Source organism: Saccostrea echinata, unplaced genomic scaffold (genome assembly GCF_033153115.1).
Source record: "Saccostrea echinata isolate AGI-Se365-2 ecotype Australia unplaced genomic scaffold, CSIRO_AGI_Sech_v1 ptg000022l, whole genome shotgun sequence".
NCBI classification, from domain to species: Eukaryota; Metazoa; Mollusca; class Bivalvia; order Ostreida; family Ostreidae; genus Saccostrea; species Saccostrea echinata.
This window is the reverse complement of record NW_026889771.1, coordinates 3,839,104-3,862,492: the sequence shown is the minus strand read 5'-3', so window position 1 is coordinate 3,862,492 and position 23,389 is coordinate 3,839,104. Positions and strand designations below refer to the sequence as shown.

The window sequence follows — 23,389 nt, the reverse complement described above, 5'->3', positions numbered from 1 at the left end:
TATTTTAGGGATTTAATAATTATTTTTTTGTAAAGATATTCAACCATTTTTCTAACTGTAACTCTGCAATATTATAAAACATACTGCTCAACTGAGGACACATCTCTTCTCCAGCTTACTTTCACTGGGCACCAGAACAAACATCTCCCTTCCTTCACTAAAATAATCAATCCAATTAAAAATTGAACTTCTGGCAAGGCTTTTGTCTTCACAAACCTTGTACAAATTATTATATGTAACTGTGAAGGAATTTCGAAGATATATTACGTTAAACTTTACAGTCGTTCGTTGCTTTAATACGACTGAGTCAACCATTTTTTGTCACAAGTCATCTACATACTGACGTCATTTTCACATTGTGACATCATAAACATGGAGCAAAACATTACGTAACATCTGCTATTTATAGAACATGTTTATGACTATATGTGTGCCAAATTTCATTCTGATCTGAATTGTGGTTTTGTAAATGTAGAGATAGTTCGCGAACTTTCTGATCACCCCTCGTACTGTAACAGTAAAAAAATCTCTCACAAACAAATTTAGAAAACTCTTATTTTTGATTTATTTTTAAGAAAAATATTTTTGCAAATACAAATAAACATGCACAAAATTGTTAATTATAATTTATTGACAGTCAAAAGATTGATGGAATTGAGAAGTGGGCTGGTTAATTGTCATTTTCTGCTCTTTGCATATGTTCTTTACGATCTTATTTTTCACAAGATGTCTGATTTAATTCCGACAGTAATCATATAATTCAGTACCTATCTTCAAGATGAAAGAAGAGGAACATAATGTTTTCTTGGCTTGTTTTTCTGATTTTTAGCTCTACTGGTCAGAGACCAGAAGAGCTTATGCAATAGTAAGGTGTCCGTCATCCATCCGTCTGTCTGTCTAGCTGTCTGTCTGTCCATCTGTCTGTAAACAATTTTTCAAAATGCTACTCCTCCTACAGTTTTGGTCTGATTTCAGTATAACTTGGCACACAAGTAGACTACACTAAAATACATAATTTAGTGCGTCGGTTTTTGATTTCAATGAACGGTGTTGCCATGGTTACTAAAAATAGAAATTTCTGTGAAATTCCTTTAAAATGCTACTCCTCCTACAGTTTTGGTCTGATTTCAATATAACTTGGCACACAATTAGACTACACTAAGATACATAATTCAGTGCATCGGTTTTTGATTTTGATGAACGGTGTTGCCATGGTTACTAAAAATAGAAATTTCTGTGAAATTCCTTACACTTCTCCTCCTACAGTTTTGGTCTGATTTCAATGTAACTTGGCACACAAGTAGACTACACTAAAATACATAATTTAATGCATCATTTTTTGATTTCGATGAACGATGTTGCCATGGTTACTAAAAATAGAAATTTCTGTGAAATTCCTTTAAAACACTACTCCTCCTACAGTTTTGGTCTGATTTCAATATAACTTGGCACACAAGTAGACTACACTAAAATACATAATTTAGTGCATCGGTTTTTTATTTAGATCAACGATGTTGCCATGGTTACTAAAAATAGAAATTTCTGTGAAATTCCTTTAAAACGCTACTCCTCCTACAGTTTTGATCTGATTTCAACTAAATTTGGCACACAATTATAATACACTACAATACATAAGATGTATTTCGTTTTTTGATTTCAGTGAATGGTGTTGTCATGGTTATTAAAAATAGAAATTTCTGTGAAATACTTTCAAAACGCTACTCCTCCTACAGTTTTTGTTTGATTTCAATATAACTTGGCACAGAGGTAGACTACATTAAGATACATGTACATAATTCTATTTATTGTTGCATGCTGCAAAGTTTCAAATCCAAGTGCTACTTTGTTATACGTACAGACCAGTAGAGCTACAGTCTCATCAGAGACTTCTGTTTTTTTTTTTGCTGTGTGCCCATTTTAACCTTTATGGTACATCTGAACTGTTTTGAATGTATGCACAAGGTCACAAGAAGAGAGGTCACATCCAAGAACTAGTTAATACTTCTCCCTAGATGAATTGTGTTTTACAAATACATCCCAATTGTAATTTAAGTATTGATACGTTTTCATATGATTGCATTTGAGATTGGACTATTAGACTTCTCAGCTGGGAATTGTTTTTTTTGTTTTTGTTTTTTTTTTTTGATTAAATATTTTTATTAAACAAGATATTTTTTAAAGTCATTTTATTCACCATCTGAGTCTATAAACAATAAAGGGATGCCTCATTTAAGAAGGTTTGGTTTGCTAGGGTCATGTGGAATATTTTAGGTTTTTTATTACAGTATTTTTGCTCAATAATAGGTGCAGAAATTAATGAATTCATCACATCTCCATTTAACACAGATTTGGATGAAATAAGGAAGGAAAAAGTACTAATATCACACCCAGTAGAGGTGTACTGTACAAGTGACCCCAGTTCACCAGACCATTATAACCCAATCAGGCCAATATCTCATGACTGTTAGATACCAAACTAATGTGATAATTGTGCAATTTTGTATTGATCTGCATTCTGTGAACTTTTTCACTTTTACCCCAGGCTGTGATTTTCTTCTCATTTACAAGCATTGTTTGTGAGGTCTTAAATTTGTGTTTATTCAGGCCTTATCTTACTCGCATTGTTTGTGAGGTCTGATTTGTGTTTGATCAGGCCTTGCCTTACTTACATTGTTTGTGAGGTCTGAGTTCATGTTTGATCAGGCCTTGCCTTACTCACATTGTTTGTGAGGTCTGAGTTTGTGTTTGATTAAGGCCTTGCCTTACTTACATAGTTTGCGAGGTCTGAGTTTGTGTTTGATCAGGCCTTGTCTTACTAACATTGTTTGTGAGGTCTGAGTTTGTTTTTGATCAGGCCTTGCCTTACTCACATTGTTTGTGAGGTCTGAGTTTGTGTTTGATTAAGGCCTTGCCTTACTTACATAGTTTGCGAGGTCTGAGTTTGTGTTTGATCAGGCCTTGTCTTACTAACATTGTTTGTGAGGTCTGAGTTTGTGTTTGATCAGGCCTTGTCTTACTCACATTGTTTGCGAGGTCTGAGTTTGTGTTTGATCAGGCCTTGCCTTACTCACATTGTTTGCAAGGTCTGAGTTTTTGTTTCATTAAGGCCTTGCCTTACTTACATTGTTTGCGAGGTCTGAGTTTTTGTTTGATAAGGCCTTGCCTTACTTACATTGTTTGTGAGGTCTGAGTTTGTGTTTGATCAGGCCTTGTCTTACTCACATTGTTTGCGAGGTCTGAGTTTGTGTTTGATTAGGCCTTGCCTTACTCACATTGTTTGTGAGGTCTGAGTTTGTGTTTGATTAAGGCCTTGCCTTACTTACATAGTTTGCAAGGTCTAAGTTTGTGTTTGATCAGGCCTTGTCTTACTAACATTGTTTGTGAGGTCTGAGTTTGTGTTTGATCAGGCCTTGTCTTACTCACATTGTTTGCAAGGTCTGAGTTTGTGTTTGATCAGGCCTTGCCTTACTCACATTGTTTGCAAGGTCTGAGTTTTTGTTTCATTAAGGCCTTGCCTTACTTACATTGTTTGTGAGGTCTTTGTTCATGTTTGATCAGGCCTTGCCTTACTCACATTGTTTGTGAGGTCTGAGTTTGTGTTTGATTAAGGCCTTGCCTTACTTACATAGTTTGCGAGGTCTGAGTTTGTGTTTGATCAGGCCTTGTCTTACTCACATTGTTTGCGAGGTCTGAGTTTGTGTTTGATCAGGCCTTGCCTTACTCACATTGTTTGCGAGGTCTGAGTTTGTTTTTGATTAGGCCTTGCCTTACTCACATTGTTTCTGAGGTCTGAGTTTGTGTTCAATCAGGCCTTGTCAAAGTTGCATTGTTTGTGAGGTCTGATTTGTCTGAGTTTTTGTTTGATTAGGCCTTGCCTTACTTACATTGTTTGGGAGGTCTCAGTTTGTGTTTGATCAGGCCTTGCCTAACTAGCATAGTTTGTGAGGTCTGAGTTCTTGTTCAATCAGGCCTTGTCAAACTTGCATTGTTTGAAAGGTCTGATTTGTGGTTGATCAGGCCTTGCCTTTCAGTCGATCTACTTACCATCTTTAAAAGTAAATTTGCCGTGATTTTTGTCAGTTGATAGAATTACCGAATTTAAAAAAAAGAAACTTTAGAATAGTAAAATACTTGTAGGGGGTGCCTTAAAATTCTTCAAAATACATTTACATCAATTAAACGATTACGGTAGATGTTTTACTCACAGTGCCAACATAATTCTAGAGATGTGGTTCTGAAGTATAAAGACATATATTTATAATAAATTTTTAACTTCTAAATAATATTTAAAAATGCAACTAGCAATTATATAGTTACATGGAAGTTTGAAAACAAATTATTTGTCTTTGTTCCTTCATACGTAAAGTCCAGCGAGGGTCTAGGAGATAATTGATTATGCAAGGAGAAGCAAGATAAAGTGCCCTTATAAGAGATAATTAAGTGTTCTGCCTTAAAAATTGAAAGATAGTAGATTTATTTTATTAAAGTTTCAGTTAGAGAAAATTTATGTTTTGATTATCACAGATCTTACTGTGTCGCAAAATTTTTACTGTGTCGCACACATAAAAATTGAATGGTTACTGTGTCTGGGGAAATTTTACTGTGTCGGGGCCGACACAGTAAAACAGGTCATGGAGAACCCTGATGAACAATATAGTAAATATAAATTTGGTCTATCTATTTGTCTTGTTTTTGTCAATCCAAACCTTCTGCCCACAATTTTAAACCTAGTCATAACTTATGAAGTGTTTAAGACAGAAACTTGATATTGAGCAAATTAAACTTCAAGGTGATAAGTGAAGGTTAAAGGTCAGTTTGATCTCACTACAGAGGAGTTGTGAAATTACACTGTCCTAATGGTGTAGTTAAATTTTACATTATCTCCCCATGTTTGAATACCTATCTCAGCAGTAAGCTCTTAATATATAATTCTTCAACATTAATGTATAATGAATGGGGGTCACAGTATTCTTGTAGCGAAACAGAATGACAAAAGAAATAAAAAAAAAAATATGGAAAAAGATAAAAAAAAAAAAACCAGATCAAGAAGTTTGAAGGAATAAAGAAACAGATTATGTCAAGCAGTCTGATAGTTTAAGGAAACTGATCTCTAGTCTGACTGGACAGTATTTTAGATACTCATTTTGGTCTGACTGGACAGTATTTGTAGATACTCTCTCTGGTGTGAGTGGACTGTATTTGTAGATACTCACTCTTATTTGTAGATACTCACTCTGGTGTGAGTGGACTGTATTTGTAAATACTCACTCTGGTGTGGCTGTACCATTTGTAGATACTCACTCGGATGTGGCTGGACTATTTGTAGATACTCACTCTGGTGTGGCTGGACTATTTCTAAATACTCACTCTGGTGTGGCTGGACTGTCTTTGTAGATACTCACTCTGATGCGGCTGGACTATTTGTAGAAACTCACTCTGATGTGGCTGGACTGTATTTGTAGAAACTCACTCTGGTGTGGCTAGACCATTTGTAGATACTCACTCTGGTGTGACTGGACAGTATTTGTAGATACTCACTCTGATGTGGCTGAACCATTTGTAGATACTCACTCGGATGTGGCTGGACTGTATTTGTAGATACTCACTCTGATGTGGCTGGACTATTTGTAGAAACTCACTCTGGTGTGGCTGGACCATTTATAGATACTCACTCTGGTGTGGCTGGACTGTATTTGTAGATACTCACTCTGATGTGGCTGAACCATCTGTAGATACTCTCTGGTGTGTGGCTGGACTGTATTTGTAGATACTCACTCTGATATGGCTGGACTATTTGTAGGTACTCACTCTGGTGTGGCTGGACTTTTTGTAGATATTCACTCTGGTGTGGCTGGACCATTTGTAGAAACTCACTCTGGTGTGGCTGGACTATTTGTAGATACTCACTCTGATGTGGCTAGACCATTTGTAGATACTCACTCTGATGTGACTTGACAGTATTTGTAGATACTTACACTGGTGTGGCTGGACTATTTGTAGATACTCACTCTGGTGTGGCTGGACTATTTGTTGATACTCCCTCTGGTGTGGCTAGACAGTATTTGTAGATACTCTCTCTGGTGTGGCTAGACTGTATTTGTAGATACTCACTCTGATGTGGCTGAACCATTTGTAGGTACTCACTCGGATGTGGCTGGACTGTATTTGTAGATACTCACTCTGATGTGGCTGGACTATTTGTAGAAACTCACTCTGGTGTGGCTGGACCATTTGTAGATACTCACTCTGGTGTGGCTGGACTGTATTTGTAGATACTCACTCTGATGTGGCTGAACCATCTGTAGATACTCTCTGGTGTGTGGCTGGACTGTATTTGTAGATACTCACTCTGATATGGCTGGACTATTTGTAGGTACTCACTCTGGTGTGGCTGGACTTTTTGTAGATATTCACTCTGGTGTGGCTGGACCATTTGTAGAAACTCACTCTGGTGTGGCTGGACTATTTGTAGATACTCACTCTGATGTGGCTAGACCATTTGTAGATACTCACTCTGATGTGACTTGACAGTATTTGTAGATACTTACTCTGGTGTGGCTGGACTATTTGTAGATACTCACTCTGGTGTGGCTGGACTATTTGTTGATACTCCCTCTGGTGTGGCTAGACAGTATTTGTAGATACTCTCTCTGGTGTGGCTAGACTGTATTTGTAGATACTCACTCTAGTGTGGCTGGACTATTTGTAGATACTCACTCTGATGTGACTGGACAGTATTTGTAGATACTTACTCTGGTGTGGCTGGACTGTATTTGTAGATACTCTCTCTGGTGTGGCTGGACCATTTTTAGATACTCACTCTGATGTGGCTCGACTGTATTTGTAGATACTCACTCAGGTGTGGCTGGACTGTATTTGTAGATACTCACTCTGGTGTGGCTGGACTGTATTTGTAGATACTCACTCTGGTGTGGCTGGACCATTTGTAGATACTCACTCTGGTGTGGCTGGACTATTTGTAGATACTCTCTCTGATGTGAGTGGACTGTAACTCTCTCTGGTGTGGCTGGACTATTTTTAGCTCACCTGAGCTGAAAGCTCAAGTGAGCTTTTCTGATCACATTTTGTCCGGCGTCCGTCTGTCTGTCTGTAAACTTTTCACATTTTCGACTTCTTCTCAAGAACCACTGGGCCAATTTCAACCAAACTTGCCACAAAGTATCCTTGGGTAAAGGGGATTCAAGTTTGTTCAAATGAAGGGCTACGCCCCCTTTCAAGGGGAGATAATTAGGAATTACTGAAAAAATAATGGCATCATTTAAAAATCTTCTTCTCAAGAACCATAGGGCCAGGAAAGATGAAACTCATGTGGAAGCATCCTCAGGTAGTGTACATTCAAGTTTGTTCAAATCATGACCCCCGGGGGTAGGGCGGGGCCACAATGGAGGATCAAAGTTTTACATAGAAATATATAGGAAAAATCTTTAAAAATCTTCTTCTCAAGAACAGCAAAGCCATGATGAGTCATATTTATATGGAAGCATCCTCAGGTAGTGTATATTCAAGTTTGTTCAAATCATGACCCCTGGGGGTAGGGCGGGGCCACAATGGAGAATCAAAGTTTTACATAGAAATATATAGGAAAAATCTTTAAAAATCTTCTTCTCAAGAACAGCAAAGCCATGATGAGTCATATTTATGTGGAAGCATCCTCAGGTAGTGTAGATCCAAGTTTGTTCAAACCATGACCCCCGGGGGTAGGGCGGGGCCACAATGGAGGATCAAAGTTCTACATAGAAATATAAAGGAAAATATCTTCTTCTGAAGAACTGCAAACCATGATTAGTCATTTTTATATGGAAGCATCCTCAGGTAGTGTAGATTCAATTTTGTTCAAATGATGACCCGCACGGGTAGGGTGGGGCCCAATGGGGAATGGAAAGTTTAACATAAGAACATAAAGAAGAAATATTTCTTCTCAAGAACAGAAAAGCTATGTTTAGTCATATTGATATGGAAGCATCCTCAGGTAGTGTAGATTCAAGTTTGTTCAAATGATGACCCCTGGAATAGGGAGGAGCCACAATGGGGGATCAAATTTTTACAAAGGAATATATGGGATTTTTTTAAAAAATCTTCTCAAGTACAACAAAGCCATTTGTTACATTGACATGGAAGCATCATCAGGTAGTTTAAAATTCAAGCCCCCCCCCCCCCCCCCTCCCCCAGTCTTTTCAATACTGAACTGATTTGTGCTTTTGCCTAGCCAATGTGCTCAGGTGAGCGATGTGGCCCATGGACCTCTTGTTAGATACTCTCTCTGGTGTGGCTGGACAGTATTTGTAGATACTCTCTCTGATGTGGCCTGACTGTATTTGTAGATACTCACTCAGGTGTGGCTGGACTGTATTTGTAGATACTCACTCTGGTGTGGCTGGACAGTATTTGTAGATACTCTCTCTGATGTGGCCTGACTGTATTTGTAGATACTCTCTCTGATGTGGCTGGACTGCATTTATATATCATCCCTCTGGGTGACTAGACTTTTTTAGTTTATATGATTCTTTAGATGCTGCTGTTGCGAATTGATAAAAATTTTGGAATTACTTATCTATTCTTGTATGCAACTATGCATTCATGATTATATATTTACATCCACTGAATATTATCTCCTTTATTTCTTAAGAAAACCATTGCTGTTTATCAGTAAACAACATTAAGCATATCACCTGTAATGATTTCTTGAGCAGTGTCTGTTCCATCAATGAAACGTACAATGATGTACATATCATTAACACACTATTTCATCTACTAAATCCTACTTTAAATGATTATTTGTACAGATATAAATATTAACAATAAAATGTCTTTTTTGATTGTTAGTACGGGAATTAACATTGCAGCTATTGCAGGAAAAAATTATATAACCCGCTTATGCGGGTTATGCATTTTTTCTGCAACAGCTGCAACATTAATTCCCGTACTAACAACCAAAGAAAGCATTTTATTGTTTAAAATGACATTGTAAAAAAGGTTCAATATGTGATATATTTTGTAGTAGTGTCCTAGTATAAAAGTAGAAAAGTTAATCAGTCTGATGCATCTCTATAGTAATAATTGCATTAACTTAGATAATTGGGCAAAAATTATTCACCCCTGAAAAAAATGAAAAGAAAACACTAAATTGTTTCATTTTTATTTATATATGAATCTGCAAATGTCTATTGAACTGGACATATAAGAGTTCATTGCTGAATTGAATATGGTATGTTAATTTTTGGATAATGTAATGATTAATAAGAATTCTTTTTGTTTTCTCCCTCTATAAATCGAGCACACCATCACTTAGATTGTTATTCTTACACCTATGCCCACAGGATATGAAACAAAACCTATAAAACATTAAAAAAAAAAAAAGAAACAAAACACTTTTGAAGCTAAAATGACATTCAAATTATATATGCTAGGAAAATTTTTGAAATTTAATTGGATTAATGAAAAATTCCTTTTTTACTTGATCTTTCAATTTGAGTGTGAACAATATTATTTTTGTTAAAATTTTGCAGTCCAGCCCCCCTCCTTCCTCCTTTTTTTTTTTTTTTTTGCTGTGCAAATACTGCATTTTATGACACGATATAATGATCTAGTTGTAAAATCCTTCTTTCAGGCCTTTTTCAGGGTGGCTGAGGTTGAGGACAGATCAGTATTAACGTTAATCAATCACAGAGTGAATTCTCTATCCCCTATGTAAAATGGAGAGATTAATTCCGATTATTTATTGTTTTGAGTGCACCATGTATCATCACATAGGGAAAAAAAATTGGCACAATTAATGCTTTTTCCCTGAGACAGTTACTGATAGAGTGAGTGATTTAATGCGATGTTGACTTCAAATGTGGCGTCTCCGTGAGAAATAAACTCTGAAGAGCGGTGTGGGATAGAGGTTTAATATCATGGAGGTTGTCACAGATTCTCACCTTGCGTCCTCTCTCGTCTGGTGTAAAACAATTATTCTCTCTGCTGATACGAGAAATATATTTTGTATTGATGATGAAATGAATTATTAATCAACTTATTCAGGGAATGATCAATATCTAACTTCATTATGATAAACCACTTATAGCTTTTAACACCAGCAAGACCAATATCTCCCTACAATATCTCTCATGCTTCATGATGAGAAAAGTCATTTTCTTGCTCCTTGTCCTGTTTTGGAAATCATATTATTTTTGTGATGATTTGTTTGGCTTTTGCTTTGCATAAAAATTAGTGAAAGTGTTGAAAAATACTTTTCATTAACTGAAGAACATTATGTGTCAAAACCTTGACCATACATTTTGGTACATGCAAAAACACAACATTAATATTAATTATTATTGTGTTGACTTCATATATGGTAAGTTACATTCTTGGCATAAAAATCTCCATTCATTGTTTACATTGCAGTGTTAGACTTTGGCGTCAGTTGTCTTTATTGTTGAGTGCTTGCATGTCCATTAGTTAAGCTATTATTTGAAACATCACTCCTTAAAGTGTTTCAAAATAATGCAGGCAATTCCATCTCCTGCTTGTTCCACCTAGGTTTTCCCCCATATATTTTTCATCTTGGTCATTGCACTCTTTACATAGGTCATTTCACTCCAGGCATGAGAATATATTTAAAATATACAGTAGAACCTGGTTGTAAGAAAGTCAAAGGGACTTTGAATATTTGTTCAAGGAAAATGGTGAAATGTCTGCTATGGGGTTCATGAAAGTTTCTTATAAGTGAAATATCCTTATAAGTAAGTTCTTTATAACCGAGAATTTATGTCCTAAATATTAACTACCAGGGGCCCGTTTTATAAATGAACTTAAGACTAAGACCCGAAAAAGTTTACTTGCTTGTAAAATCTTGCAAAATAAATAATTCTGTTTTAAAATTGTATTCATTAATTCTTCTTCCAAACTTCTCTTTAAAAAGATCAAAAAGATTTCCAAAGTAATTTAAAAAACAGAGTTATTTGTGAAATTAAATTTTTGTCTTGGTCGTTAGTTCTTTAGTAAAACGGGACCCAGAAAAATAAATGTTCTAAAGAGAATGCATCCAAACCATCACAATACTACTGTATGAGGAAGAGGGTAGGAGGATGGTAATCCAACACGGATTATTACCCTAAATGAATTTCCCCTAAATATATTATATTCAAAGATTTTTTTTAAATGTTCCATTGTTCCCCCCCCCCCCTTTTCCCCTAACACACAAACAAAACAACTACATTTTTAGCTCTACTGATCAGAGACAAGAAACACTCCTCTTCCTACATTTTGTTCCACTTTATATAAGACTTGATACACAAGTACACTATACTAAGATGCATAATTCTGTTTATTGATTTTGATTTCAATCTGTGTTGCCATGGTTACTTAAAATAGAAATTTCTTTGAGTTTTTTTCAAAACACTACTCCTACAGTTTTGGTCCAATTTCAGTAAGACTTAATTGGTACACAAGTACACTATACTTTAATACACCAAGTACACACCAGTAGAGCTTCAGTCTTGTCAGAGACCTTTGGTTGATATATATAGATATATATATATATATATACTGTATGGTTAAAAAATCGGATGAATGCTGCTGCATAGCAAATTTACACAGCAAAGCAGCAAACATATTCAATCTACCTATTGGCATCTCTGAGAAATTTCAGTGTAGGTAAACATAATTATACAGTAATAAATAAACTGTCAAAATTTTATGTACATGCTATTCATTCTTCCAAGATTATCTAATAAAAGTGTACTGTTGTAAGTAAAAAAGAACAAATGAGAACTTATAGACTGAAATTAGGCCAAATAAAAAAATATGTGTGGTTCCGGTTACCTGACCTTCCCTATTTGATACCCCCGACCCTAAACTTTTTTTTGGCAATTTTCATATTTTTTTCCAGAATTTCCCCCGATTTTCATCAATGGCTCCAGTTTAAGTTTTAGTTTCAACAATGACGGCCTCCTTGCAAAACATAGTGCAAGTGTTTAATAGTGTTAAATCCAAAGCAAGCTAGCATGTAGGTGTCCCCTACCAATATTGACTAGTATATTATCACACCACATCTAAATGCCATTTGCAAAGCAGTGATAGGTATTATTTAGAAAAAATTAAGAAAATCATTTTGTTTAAAAAAAAAAAAAAAAAAAAAAACCTACCTACCTACCCTAATTTTTTTGGAAGTGTAACCGGAACCACACATATTTTTTTGTTTGGCCTTATGGAAGTACATGTAAACAAACTTACTGTGAAACGGAAGGGGATCAGGGTTAGTCACAATTATGCTGCTCGAAAAAAAAAAAATAGGGGAAAAACATATAGGGAAAAAAATTTACTGAAAACGTAATAATATAATCATAATAATTTTGTATGGTTTATCAGGCTTTGGTTTGATCCCTGATCTAAACCTTAGGAATCAACTTAAATTGGTGTCTAGACTGTTCTTAATTTACTCTTCATTTTAAAGATGCTTAAATTCTGTTCATGAAGTGTAAAACAAAGCACATGTTTAAAGTGTTTATAGTGATATTAAAGTGTTGATATTATTAACAAAGCACATTAAAAGTGTTGTTGCTCCAGCAACATTTCTCTTTAGATGAGAATTGAACACCTGATTTAACAAATAGAGTACAGAAAATATATTTCAAGAACAAAGTGAACTATCTAGGTGTATAATACTGCAGTTTAAGGAAGAGCCATATTCGAGTTAATTTTGAAGGGAAATTTTTCCAACTAAACATTTTATCAATGTCACTGTAAAGAAAAAGCATCAAGTATTTGTCCTATGTTCAACTTCTTTATGGAGAAACATTGGAAGTTCTTACTTCAAATAAAGATTGCTTATGAACTGAAGTAGAGCCATGACCTTAATTGAAGGTCATTTGATCAAGTTCAAGGTCACTTATAGATAAATGTTTAATCCATGTTATGACTATATCTTGTAATGGAGAACAGATGCTCATACTTGTCACAGACATAACATATGATCTGACTATGACCCAAGGTCATTCCAGCAAGGTCAAGTTCAGTGGCAGAAAAGTGTTAATTTGTGTCCTGTGTATAACTCAAAAAAGGAGGTTAATTGGAAGTTGATACTAATGACATGAAGATTGCTTATGATGTAAGGGTGGGTTATGATCTAATCCAAGGTCTTTTAACAAGTTCAAATGTCACTGGCAGAAAAAGTGTTAAACTCGTGTCCGGTCTTTGGAACATTCAGGGCTCTAATTGGCGACTAATTTAGTCGCCATGGCACCTAAAATTTTTGATTGGCGCCTAAAATTTTTCCATAACTCGCCAAATTGGCGACCATTTTAAATTGACTTGGCGATCGTTCAATTCCATAAAATTTCACATTTTTTACATTTTTTCTGAAAAAACGAAAAGAAATTTAAAAGAGGAGGAAATTATTTTTAGCAAGGGACATGTCATGTTTTCTTAAGCACATCATGGGTCCCTGTATTCTGTTAACTTTTAAAGTTGGTGCCTTTGAAAAATTGCCTGGCTGCTAAAAATATCCATTGGCAACTAAAATTTTTTGATAAGGCGCCAGCTGGCGCCTAAATTTTAGACAACACTTAGAGGCCTGACATTGGAAGTTTATACCTCATACAAATATTACTGATGTTTTGAAGGTGTGTTGTGACCTCAACCCAAGGTCTATCTCAGGCAAGTTCTGTGTTTTAACATAGTTCCTAAAAATAAAATAAAATTTTATTAACATTTCTATTGCAATTCTTGATTTTTTTTTTCACAAAAATTAAGTCTTGCCAAATACTTTGGCTTACAAGACAAAAAAGCACTTTTACACAGATTTAAAACTTCATTATCAGGTACAGGCATTTTTGCACAACTTAATTCTAAAACATGTATCTATTTTTTACCCATATTTCAAAAGCAGCCTTTTTCATTTATAATTTTTGAAAGAATTTTACATTGAAATCGAGCAATTTGCATTTATACTATGACATTAAGAGTATGACTTTGGTGACAAAGTAGTGAATATTTTCAAACTTACTTATTTATTTACTTACTTACTTTACTTACTTAAACTTACTTAATTACATAGCTACAATGGCAAAATCAATTTTTTATTTCAATATATAATGGACAAGAGTGCACGTGCGGTAGAACTTTGTATCTGTTATTGAACCATCAGCAGTGTTTAAACAACTAAGTTCAATGTTTAAACAACTGAGAATGTGAATTTTAGAATATCCTGTCACTGCGAATACAGTACTGTCTCTCTGCTGATCACTGCCTATCAGTCTCATCCGATCAGGGTTTTTAAAAACCAAGTTATTGATTCTGGAGTTCAATGGTTTTTATGTTTTTATCCATATTGTCACAGGTGACAAATTTGAATTCTCAGCAGCAGTATAAATACTTTAGCTGGAGATTTTCTTCGAAACTGGCAAAACAAAATGGTTTTGTATCCTCATATCAACTCAGCATGTGCTATGTAATTAACTTTTTTTCTAGCAATCCAGTTAGCTGCTAGATAATTCTTTTGTTATTTGTGAGTATTGATTGTGATTGCGTTTTTTTTTTCATTGAAACAATATCAGTGTTGGGAGAAAATAATATGAAATTCATCAGACAACTCTAGACAGAGAGTGCAGATTTTGTAATTACATTAATTTATCTTTACTCTCGTTATTGAAGGACCATTATGTAAATGAGGTTCCAACTTGAACAGATGGCATTGTGCTGCCATATAGGGATGTGATGTCTGGAGAATTAGGGTGGAAAGTCGCACTGCTATAAGGACAATCGTGTGAACACAAGTATAAATAGGTGGGACTGTGACGGTTGCCGGCAGATTTCAGCAGATCGGATCTGTTGGCTCTAGTGGGAGTTATAAGTCATTGTTGGTGACAGAGACACATTCAGATTTTCCTCTTCTAATACAGAACAGCTAGTTTATTTGATTTGTGCAAAACTTTCATACATTCCTATTCTTTGACTTTTCTTTGAAGTGTGAATGTACTAACTATATATATGTATGTGCATCCCATGCAGGTATATGTATATATTACATAGTAAAGGTTGGAAAAATCCATATGAAACATGACTTATTTTAGCCTTTAAGTTAATTGTGTGGTAGCGTCAGCACATGTTGGAGTATTAACAGTGTATTATACAACAGCCGTGTGATCGTCGCCAATGTAATACACCCATAAGAAAAACGGGAGCGTTTGCTATCCTGATACCCGGTGTGAAACATTGAAAAAGATATGCCTGAGCTCCTTTGTCAACAATCGATGGATTGATTGGATATACACACACATATATATCTATAGAGTCCTTCTGTCAGGGCAGATCTCCTTTGTTCACTACTATTGTCTGATGAATGGTTAACTCCAGAGTTTGTCTGGGGGGGAATGATGATAGACAAACTGGCACACATTGGGTGGGGAAACTATAACTGAAAATTTATTTCTTTCAGTAAAAGTTACAGAGTGATGTGTAGTGGTGCAAGGAATAACTGTATTTTTGTGCAATGCTCTATTTTTCCATTTGAGTTCAATTGCCATTGCCTAGTAAATGGAGAATTAGACATTTAAGGAAGATGGGCAAGAGATTGTTGATGGCTCTTAGCAATCAACTCAGTAGTATCAAATCTGTATTTGGCTTTGATGACTCTTCTGTAGAGAAGGAAGAAAAGGCGGTGGCAGGAGTAAAGAGGGAACCTATCGCAGCTGAACAGTTCCTCCAAAAACTCAAACAGAAAAAATCAGATAAACAGCTGAACATAGAAGTCAGGGTGAGTTCTTTCTGAAATTTTTAAAATTCTATTTAAGGAAAAAATAAGCTTTATCATATTATTTTATTTAATTATATTATATTTTTTCAATATCCCCTTTAATTAAATTGTGTTTTCTAAAGAAGAAAAGAGGGCAGCCCGGGGAATGATTAAATGTGGGATATAGTTTGATGTAGAGTCGCACAAAACACTGCTGTTGACAGTGTAATGATGCGTGTATATGCATCAGAAAATTGCAGAGATCCAATGATTTATTCCATGATGGTCTTCATTGATTCAGAAAATGTGCTGTCGAGACTGAGATTGTCAAAGGAAAACATATGCTGATTCTATCTGTCTTATTTATTATTGATAGAACACTCTCACCTGTCCCAAAAACTAAAAAAAAAGACCACAGTCCAATTATTAAAATATTTAATTATATATTTGACAGAATTTTTCATGAAGACAATATATATGAGAATGGTGTGCATAAATTTACTGAATAGATACAAGTCCAAATAACATTTTTTTTCCACATTTAGTAAAAATTGGGCAAGAATTATAATTTATGTGCATGAAGCATCAGCTGCTTCAACATATTAAACTGGGCCATCAATATTTACATGTTATAAAAAAAAAAATGATAAAATGCTCAGGCCAAAATAAAAAATACCTTTGTTTCCCCTAACGCGACCGACCCAATAAAATTGCGCTGACTGAAAAGTTTTTTTTAAAGAAGATAATTCAAAAATTTTTTTTTAATGTTAATCAACTTTTATAAAATACAATTTCATTAAGATCCCAGAACGGCAGATTTTGTTCTAAATTGTGATTTTCAAGCGTTTGTTGGAAACAAAATGGCGTCCACAACTTGTAGTCACAGTTCGTGTTATTAATCAACGGCGACGTATCAAACTTATGCCTTTAGCTCATTAGAATTCCATACTTTTGAAACAATTCATTAATAATAATTACCATGACTAAGAGTGTTTCGGTGGTATTTACAAACCTGTCTTTAAAAATCAAGGTACGTACTAGTAAGCATGGTAAGGCCCGTCTCATGAGCAGACGAGGGGCCCACCTCTGCACCTTGTGAACATATCAATCAATTTCACTACATATTATTTAATTTTGATCTAATAAACAGTTCATCTATGTTCCTACATTTACATTGTATTATATGGGAGCATAGGAAATGTTGTGAATATGTCTGCATATTTCATCCTGTGAAAATAATTCAGACGTCCTTTCTAAATGCCTTTTATTCAGGGGTTAATCTTCGTTACTTTGACATTGTGTATGGCATTTTTATAAAACTTAGATATGGTTTGGCTCAATCAAATATTGTTTACATACTCTTTCCAAATATTTTTTAAAATCATGATACAGCTTCCCGAGAAGTGCAGTGTATTTTGTTCTAATTAGGCCCTTGAAGATTGTTTGTTTCTTTGTTTTAAATCCCTTTTAGAATTGTTGGGATGAAAACATTTACATGTATGATTTAAACATTTGCCCGCAGAAAGTCTCCAAATTTAGACTTGTACTCGACACTTTTTGCCATTGAGCAGCGAGGGATCTTTTTCATGCTAGCATTTACTGCGACACTAGAGCTACATTTTACACTCTCATTGGAAGGACCGGTCTCAACGTTCCGCATTGGGATTTGAACCTGTGACTTAGAACTAGCTCTTTACTTCGGGACTCCAAAACAAAATGTACGCGTTCTAGAACCACTGCACAAATCGAGGCCCTTGAAAAAGTACATTGCATGTCTGTAAGCATTGGTTTGAAAAATGATACTCGGACGTCCGGTTTTTGCGTATCTGAGAATCTTGTCTTTATTGATTAAATATTTGATTTAAAAAAAATGTGTGAGATACGGTATTTCACTAGTTCAACTGAATATAGTTGTTTATTAATTTACCTTAAATTTTGCTTTTAAATGGCATTTGTAATATATTCTGTTTACAAATCGCTTTCTTTTTTACTTTATATTAAGTCCATTAAATTTCAGAATGTATTTTCAAAGCTGCTGGCAGAACAAAAATTATTTACCTACTTACCTACCCAGCTTTAGATTTTAGGGTCGGGTTAGGGGAAACAAAGATATTTTTAATGATGGCCTCAGCCACCACATTCTTGGAAATTACAATTTTAGATCCCCCCCCCCCCCCCCCCAAAGATAATAAGGGGAAGAAAATGAAACTAGACATTTATATTTATTAAGTATATATTTTTTTTTAAAAGATAATAGAAAAATGTTTATGTTGCATGGGTTAATGGCATTTATTGTAAAAAGAGATTGAACTCCAAAGGTAAATCACTAGATTTGTTTAATTTTCTTGCAGACAGATCGAGTTAATGCAAAAAAAAAAAAAAAAAAGAAATTAAAAAAACCCAATATAATTGCAATTTGTGATGAAGTCTTGCTGTGGTATCCTTAGCAATTTGTTTCAAATTGTATACTAAAAATTGAAGTATTATTTTTTCATATTCATTCAGATTGCTTTGTGTGCAATTTGTGGGCAAGTTAGAGAAAACCTCTCATTACAAATACAGTATTTTATTTATAGTCACATTTCTATGGTATTAGAGAAGTTTAATGGTAAATATAGTCAGGTCCGATGTATGGTTCCTATGGCAACTGATTAAAGCTTGGAAGCAGTGTACCAGGTGGATCAAGAGTATTGGCCTATAAACGGAATTCTTTACCCAGACAAGAGATGTCAGATTTCTGGATACTTAAAGATACACAAATAAATTTGGGGCTTGATTCTATTACTTGATGTTTCAGTATGATATTTACATAGAAAAAAAAATCTTGTATGAAATAAATGATATATAAAAACAAGAACTGTCTGAAATGTTAAATATTTTTAATAATCCCTTTTTCCAATGATTTGATACACATTTCAATTAGCCATCCATTTACAAAGTTTTGGTACCGGTATATACATTCAAGTAATATCTCGTCAATGACAGTGTGTATAGTATGTGTAAATTATTTATTTTTCTGTCCTTATAGTGACATTAAAGTTCTGCATTCTAGACTATAATGATATTTTCTGTGCTAACTGATCCACAAATTAAATACAACTTTTTATTTAAGTAGATATCATTTCATCTCTTATTAGTTGGATATGGATTTAAAAAATTATGGAAAATGATTTATGGGAAAATAGCTGTGTACATTGGATTGATGATAATCAGGTACATTTACTAAAAAAATGAAAATATACAATGATTTTTATTCTCTAAGCTGTGTTTATCATTTTTATTTTATTATCAAATCATATTTTTTTTTAATCTGAGAGACATCCAGAAAAGGGATGACTGTACAGTACTACAATATTTGCAAAGTATTTTCCCAAAAAGGAATGCATATACATCATGTTTATATCTTTGTATTGAACTAGCTTTGACATTGACATTATATATATGTCCTATCTTGTTGTTTCTTATCCCTTCCCCGACCCTAAAAAAGTGTGTGGCCACCATATCTCAATCAACTATCTCTATAAATTGATTTTTAAATACTGTGTACAGGGTTATTTTTGCCCTTTCACACTTGCAAATACTCACTGTTTTGCCCCATTTTAATTCGCCCAGTCACAGTTCTGTTTAAGAATTTATACTGTCTTCTTTGAATTCGCCCCGTCTTAAATTCACCCACTTGTGTGTAGGGCGAAAGGGGCGAAAATAAAACGGAGATGAAATTTTCCCTGTATACAGTAATTAATGAAAATAAATTTTCTGGGTGCACTTCTGAAAAGGATTCTTTGGCTTTCATCTGGATTTGCCTGGGGTGCACTTTGGGTTCCCTCAGGCTGGTTTAAGATTTGCTCGGTATCAACTCTAGGCACCCAAAACAAACATGGAAAGCAAATCCAGGTTTGGCTGGGGTCCGTTTTCTTCTAGGTTGTGTTTAAACAGTTCTATACCTCTGGAATAATTTACACTTGCACCTTTACTACAAAAACACAATAAAATAAACTTCTGTTCTGTAGGTTGCACGTCACTTTTATTTCTAAACTGATTTCCAGCATACAATGTAATTAGGTGACCCGTTGGTAGAACAGTTAGGGAGGAAATATTCAAAGAATCTAAAAGCTCACATTATTGGAATGTCAGGAAATGGTCATTAATAACACCATACGAAGCTGGGCTTAGGAAGTCTTGTAACATTTATGATATTCCTTATAATAAAATAATTGTTTTATGTGCATTAGTATTCCATTTTATTTCAAATTTGCCACTCGGGAGTTCGTTTCTTCATTGATTGAGAAGTAATGATTGTAAATTGCAGAAAATGGATGCTTGAAATCATTTGTCACAAAACTTCATAGCTTTCATTGAGAGGAATTGTTGTAACTTCATTATTAATAAGACTTTATTGCTTCAGTGGGACATCTCTCTTGCATCATCTCTTGTTTGCATTTTTTGTGAATTTGATGAGTTTCTCTATTTATAGTTGGCCCCTTCACAACTGTAAAGTGTGTTAATTTTTTTCCTTCTACAAATATTGTACAGATCCAGTCCACCAAAATGCCAAATGTGAGGAAATTTGAATTGAAATAATTTTTGTCTAATGACCTATAAATCTTCCTTGCAAAGAAAAAAAAATAGCTTCTGTACAACCAATATATACATCAAAAATCTTCATGTCATGTCAAACTATCTTTGGTATATGTAGTATGTACACATTTTTCAAAGGATAACATTTTTTAAAGTCACATTTCAGTTTTCATGGTTTTAAATACTTTTAACATTCCAGTCAATGGAAATTAATTTGTTTTTCTGTACCTATAGTCCTAGAATACAGGATTCCAAAACTATAAAAATCCAAACAAAGATGTACTGCAGGGTCCAGTAAATGTTCAATCAAGCCCCTATCCAAACTCCTCACAAAAAAAAAAAATAAACTACTGAAGAAGAACAAATTCAGGTGTACTATGCTACATATTCAAGAAGTGGTATAAATCAAACCTGGATTCTCAAAACTTCAAAGAATTCTTGGAAAATTTAAAATCACATTTTCTTTTTCAAAAATCAATATCATCTAAACATGACTTTTCAATGCTTTATTCAACCATTCCTCAAATGAAGAGCTGACTTTTTAACACCCATTTCCATATCAACTAAAATATTTGACAAATGGAATGATTTTAGCTTTTCCATTGACTGCCAACTTACCCTATTTATGTACACGTAGTAATATTTCACAATCATCTGCATATGGTGTTAATGTCTACAAACTGATTCAATAATCAAGAGCATGTTCTGAGCACAATCAGTTTTTAAACCAAGACAGGCTACTGACAAGTAAGTTGATGATACAGGGTTTACAATTATCTCATTTAAAGTCGGCATTTCACAAAGTCTATCTTCCTTTTAATGACCTTGTTTGCAAATGCAACCTATCATTGGGGTTTCTTTTTTACTAACGTGTTTCCCACCAATTGTTAGTACAAGTTTCACACCTCCAACAAAGGGTTTTTGATGCCACCAAATCACTTGGTACACTCCAAGCCCAAGCTTCATGGCTGGATGACTATGCCATTGTGTGAATAATTATTAAATCTTTCATTATCAATGATAGGTTACAATCATGGACACAGGGCAAGGTCACTAAACAATGAATGTTGGACCTGATGTGCTAAACAGTTAATAAAATCTATAGAATTAATAAACAAGGAAAAAAGATCTTTTTTCCCTTCCCTTGTCTTTCTTTCTGAATTAATCAACTTTAGCCAAAATTAAAACATTAAAAATTATTTAAATTAAAAAAAAATTAAATTAAAACAGAAATTTAAGAAAAGTTTAGTAATTATTTGAATATTTAGGATTTAGCAATTACACGACTATAACTTACAACTAGAATTATATCTCATCAAAAAGTGCAAAAAAAAAGGTTACTCACCATCTTGCCTTCGATTTTAATTAACAGATTAAGAGGACACAGCAAGAAGTCAAAATTTGATTTTTTGCAAAGTTCAAATACAGGGATATTCCTATATTGCTCAAGTAGTGTGTGAACTTTCCCTGTAATTGTTGTAAGCCGAGACAATCCAACCATATACAGATTTTTTCCCTTTTTTCTGTTTTCGTTTTCTGTGGAAATCTGTGCTTTTCAAGAGCAATTTATCCATTTTACCTCTAAAAACAAATCTTTACTAATGTCCACAAGTCCCCTGACTTAAATCCCATAAAAATGACATGAATATCTTCATACTGAGATTTTGAATCTATATATAGAAATGAACTTTATTGTGTTTGAAAACTACTCACTGTAGACTGTCATCTGACCTGTTGCAGATAGGTATATATTACCCTGAGGGGTATAATTATCACATCTGGGCCTGTACAAAATGGCAACAGTCAGGATCAAATCATCATTATCTTGATTAAATAACAAGAAACACACAAAGAATTGTAATGAAATAGATAGAGACACAAAAGGTTTAATTTCTCATGTGAAACATGTATTAAGTATGTTGTTAAACTTTTCCCTCGCCATTTGATTTGGTCCCTCGCTTCGCTCGGCACCAAATCTCATGGTGCTCCGGAAAAGTTTACCAACATATACTTAGTGCGTTGTTTTTGTACAGTTTTGACTATGGACTTCTTTATTTACCCGAACAGTACAAATGGTTCACAGCAGGTGTTCAAATCTTGTGTTTCCAGAGGTCTGCATGTGTTTTTGTCCTGTTCATGATTCAGATTGTTTCCTGGATCTTTGATCACTGTTAACCTCACCTTTTTCATACATTCAAATTTATCAATTTATCATATCAGCAAAATAACACAGTTGTACTGGCTTTTGAGATTTTCAGCTTGTGGTTTCCATGCTGGAGTGGATAGAAATCATAGAATTTATCTGTACACATGTAGAGTAATATGTGTTTGGATTGATATAGCTTTTATATTCCAAGCAATTTGACATTAAAACAGGAGGGATATTAATGTCCTAATACAGAAGAATAAGAAAAGCTTTTAGAAGTTTTAACTGTACAGGTATCCCTGTGACCTAATGGAGTGGCCCAGGAGTCACAGCAGCTTCAAGTCAAGACACTTATAAACAAACTTATTACTTGCTTTAGAATCATATTTTTTTCATTGATCAACCATTTTAAAAATATCTTAAATTCTGTTCATACATGGCAATACTATGAACATTTAAGTCAAGGCAAACCACTTTGGCGTTCAGCCTATGGACCCAATGGGGATCATGATCGATGCAGTTTAATTCAATATTGGTAATTATAAGATTGAGTGTTTGTTCTGGTTGTGTTAAAGGTCTGGGAGTTCTATATGACTGTCTGATCTGTAAGGGTTACATACATCACGCTTCTCAGCACTCTCAACTCTAGAAATTCATGACATCTCAGTGTCACCTCCATTGCCAGCATTAGCACCTCAACCTTCAGCCCACTATTATCCATCTTCCCACATGGAAACCGGCAAACACATTTCAAGATCCAAGCTTCTACAGCCAGGCGATAATTCTTCATTCTCCATTTCTTCAGATTGCAGTAATTGGACCTATTTATCTCAAAGAGAGTTATTTTTCCATCAGAGTTCTAAATATCACTTTAAGATTTGAAAATAGTGTGATGCTTAAAGCTGTAAATTTCACTTTACCAATGTTAT

General features: G+C 34.5%; 1 protein-coding gene across 2 annotated transcripts in view; it reads left to right on the top strand.

Moving 5' to 3' along the window:
- LOC133190245 (receptor-type tyrosine-protein phosphatase epsilon-like) overlaps nt 1-23,389 on the top strand; it is a 91,683-nt gene that overhangs the window by 49,645 nt on the left and 18,649 nt on the right. The window contains exon 5 of one of the 2 annotated variants that reach the window (XM_061325754.1): nt 15,645-15,757. In XM_061325754.1, the coding sequence (XP_061181738.1) occupies nt 15,645-15,757 (113 nt within the window). Of the gene's footprint in view, nt 1-15,476; nt 15,758-23,389 lie in introns of those variants that run through there. The other variant, XM_061325755.1, reaches the window with a different exon arrangement.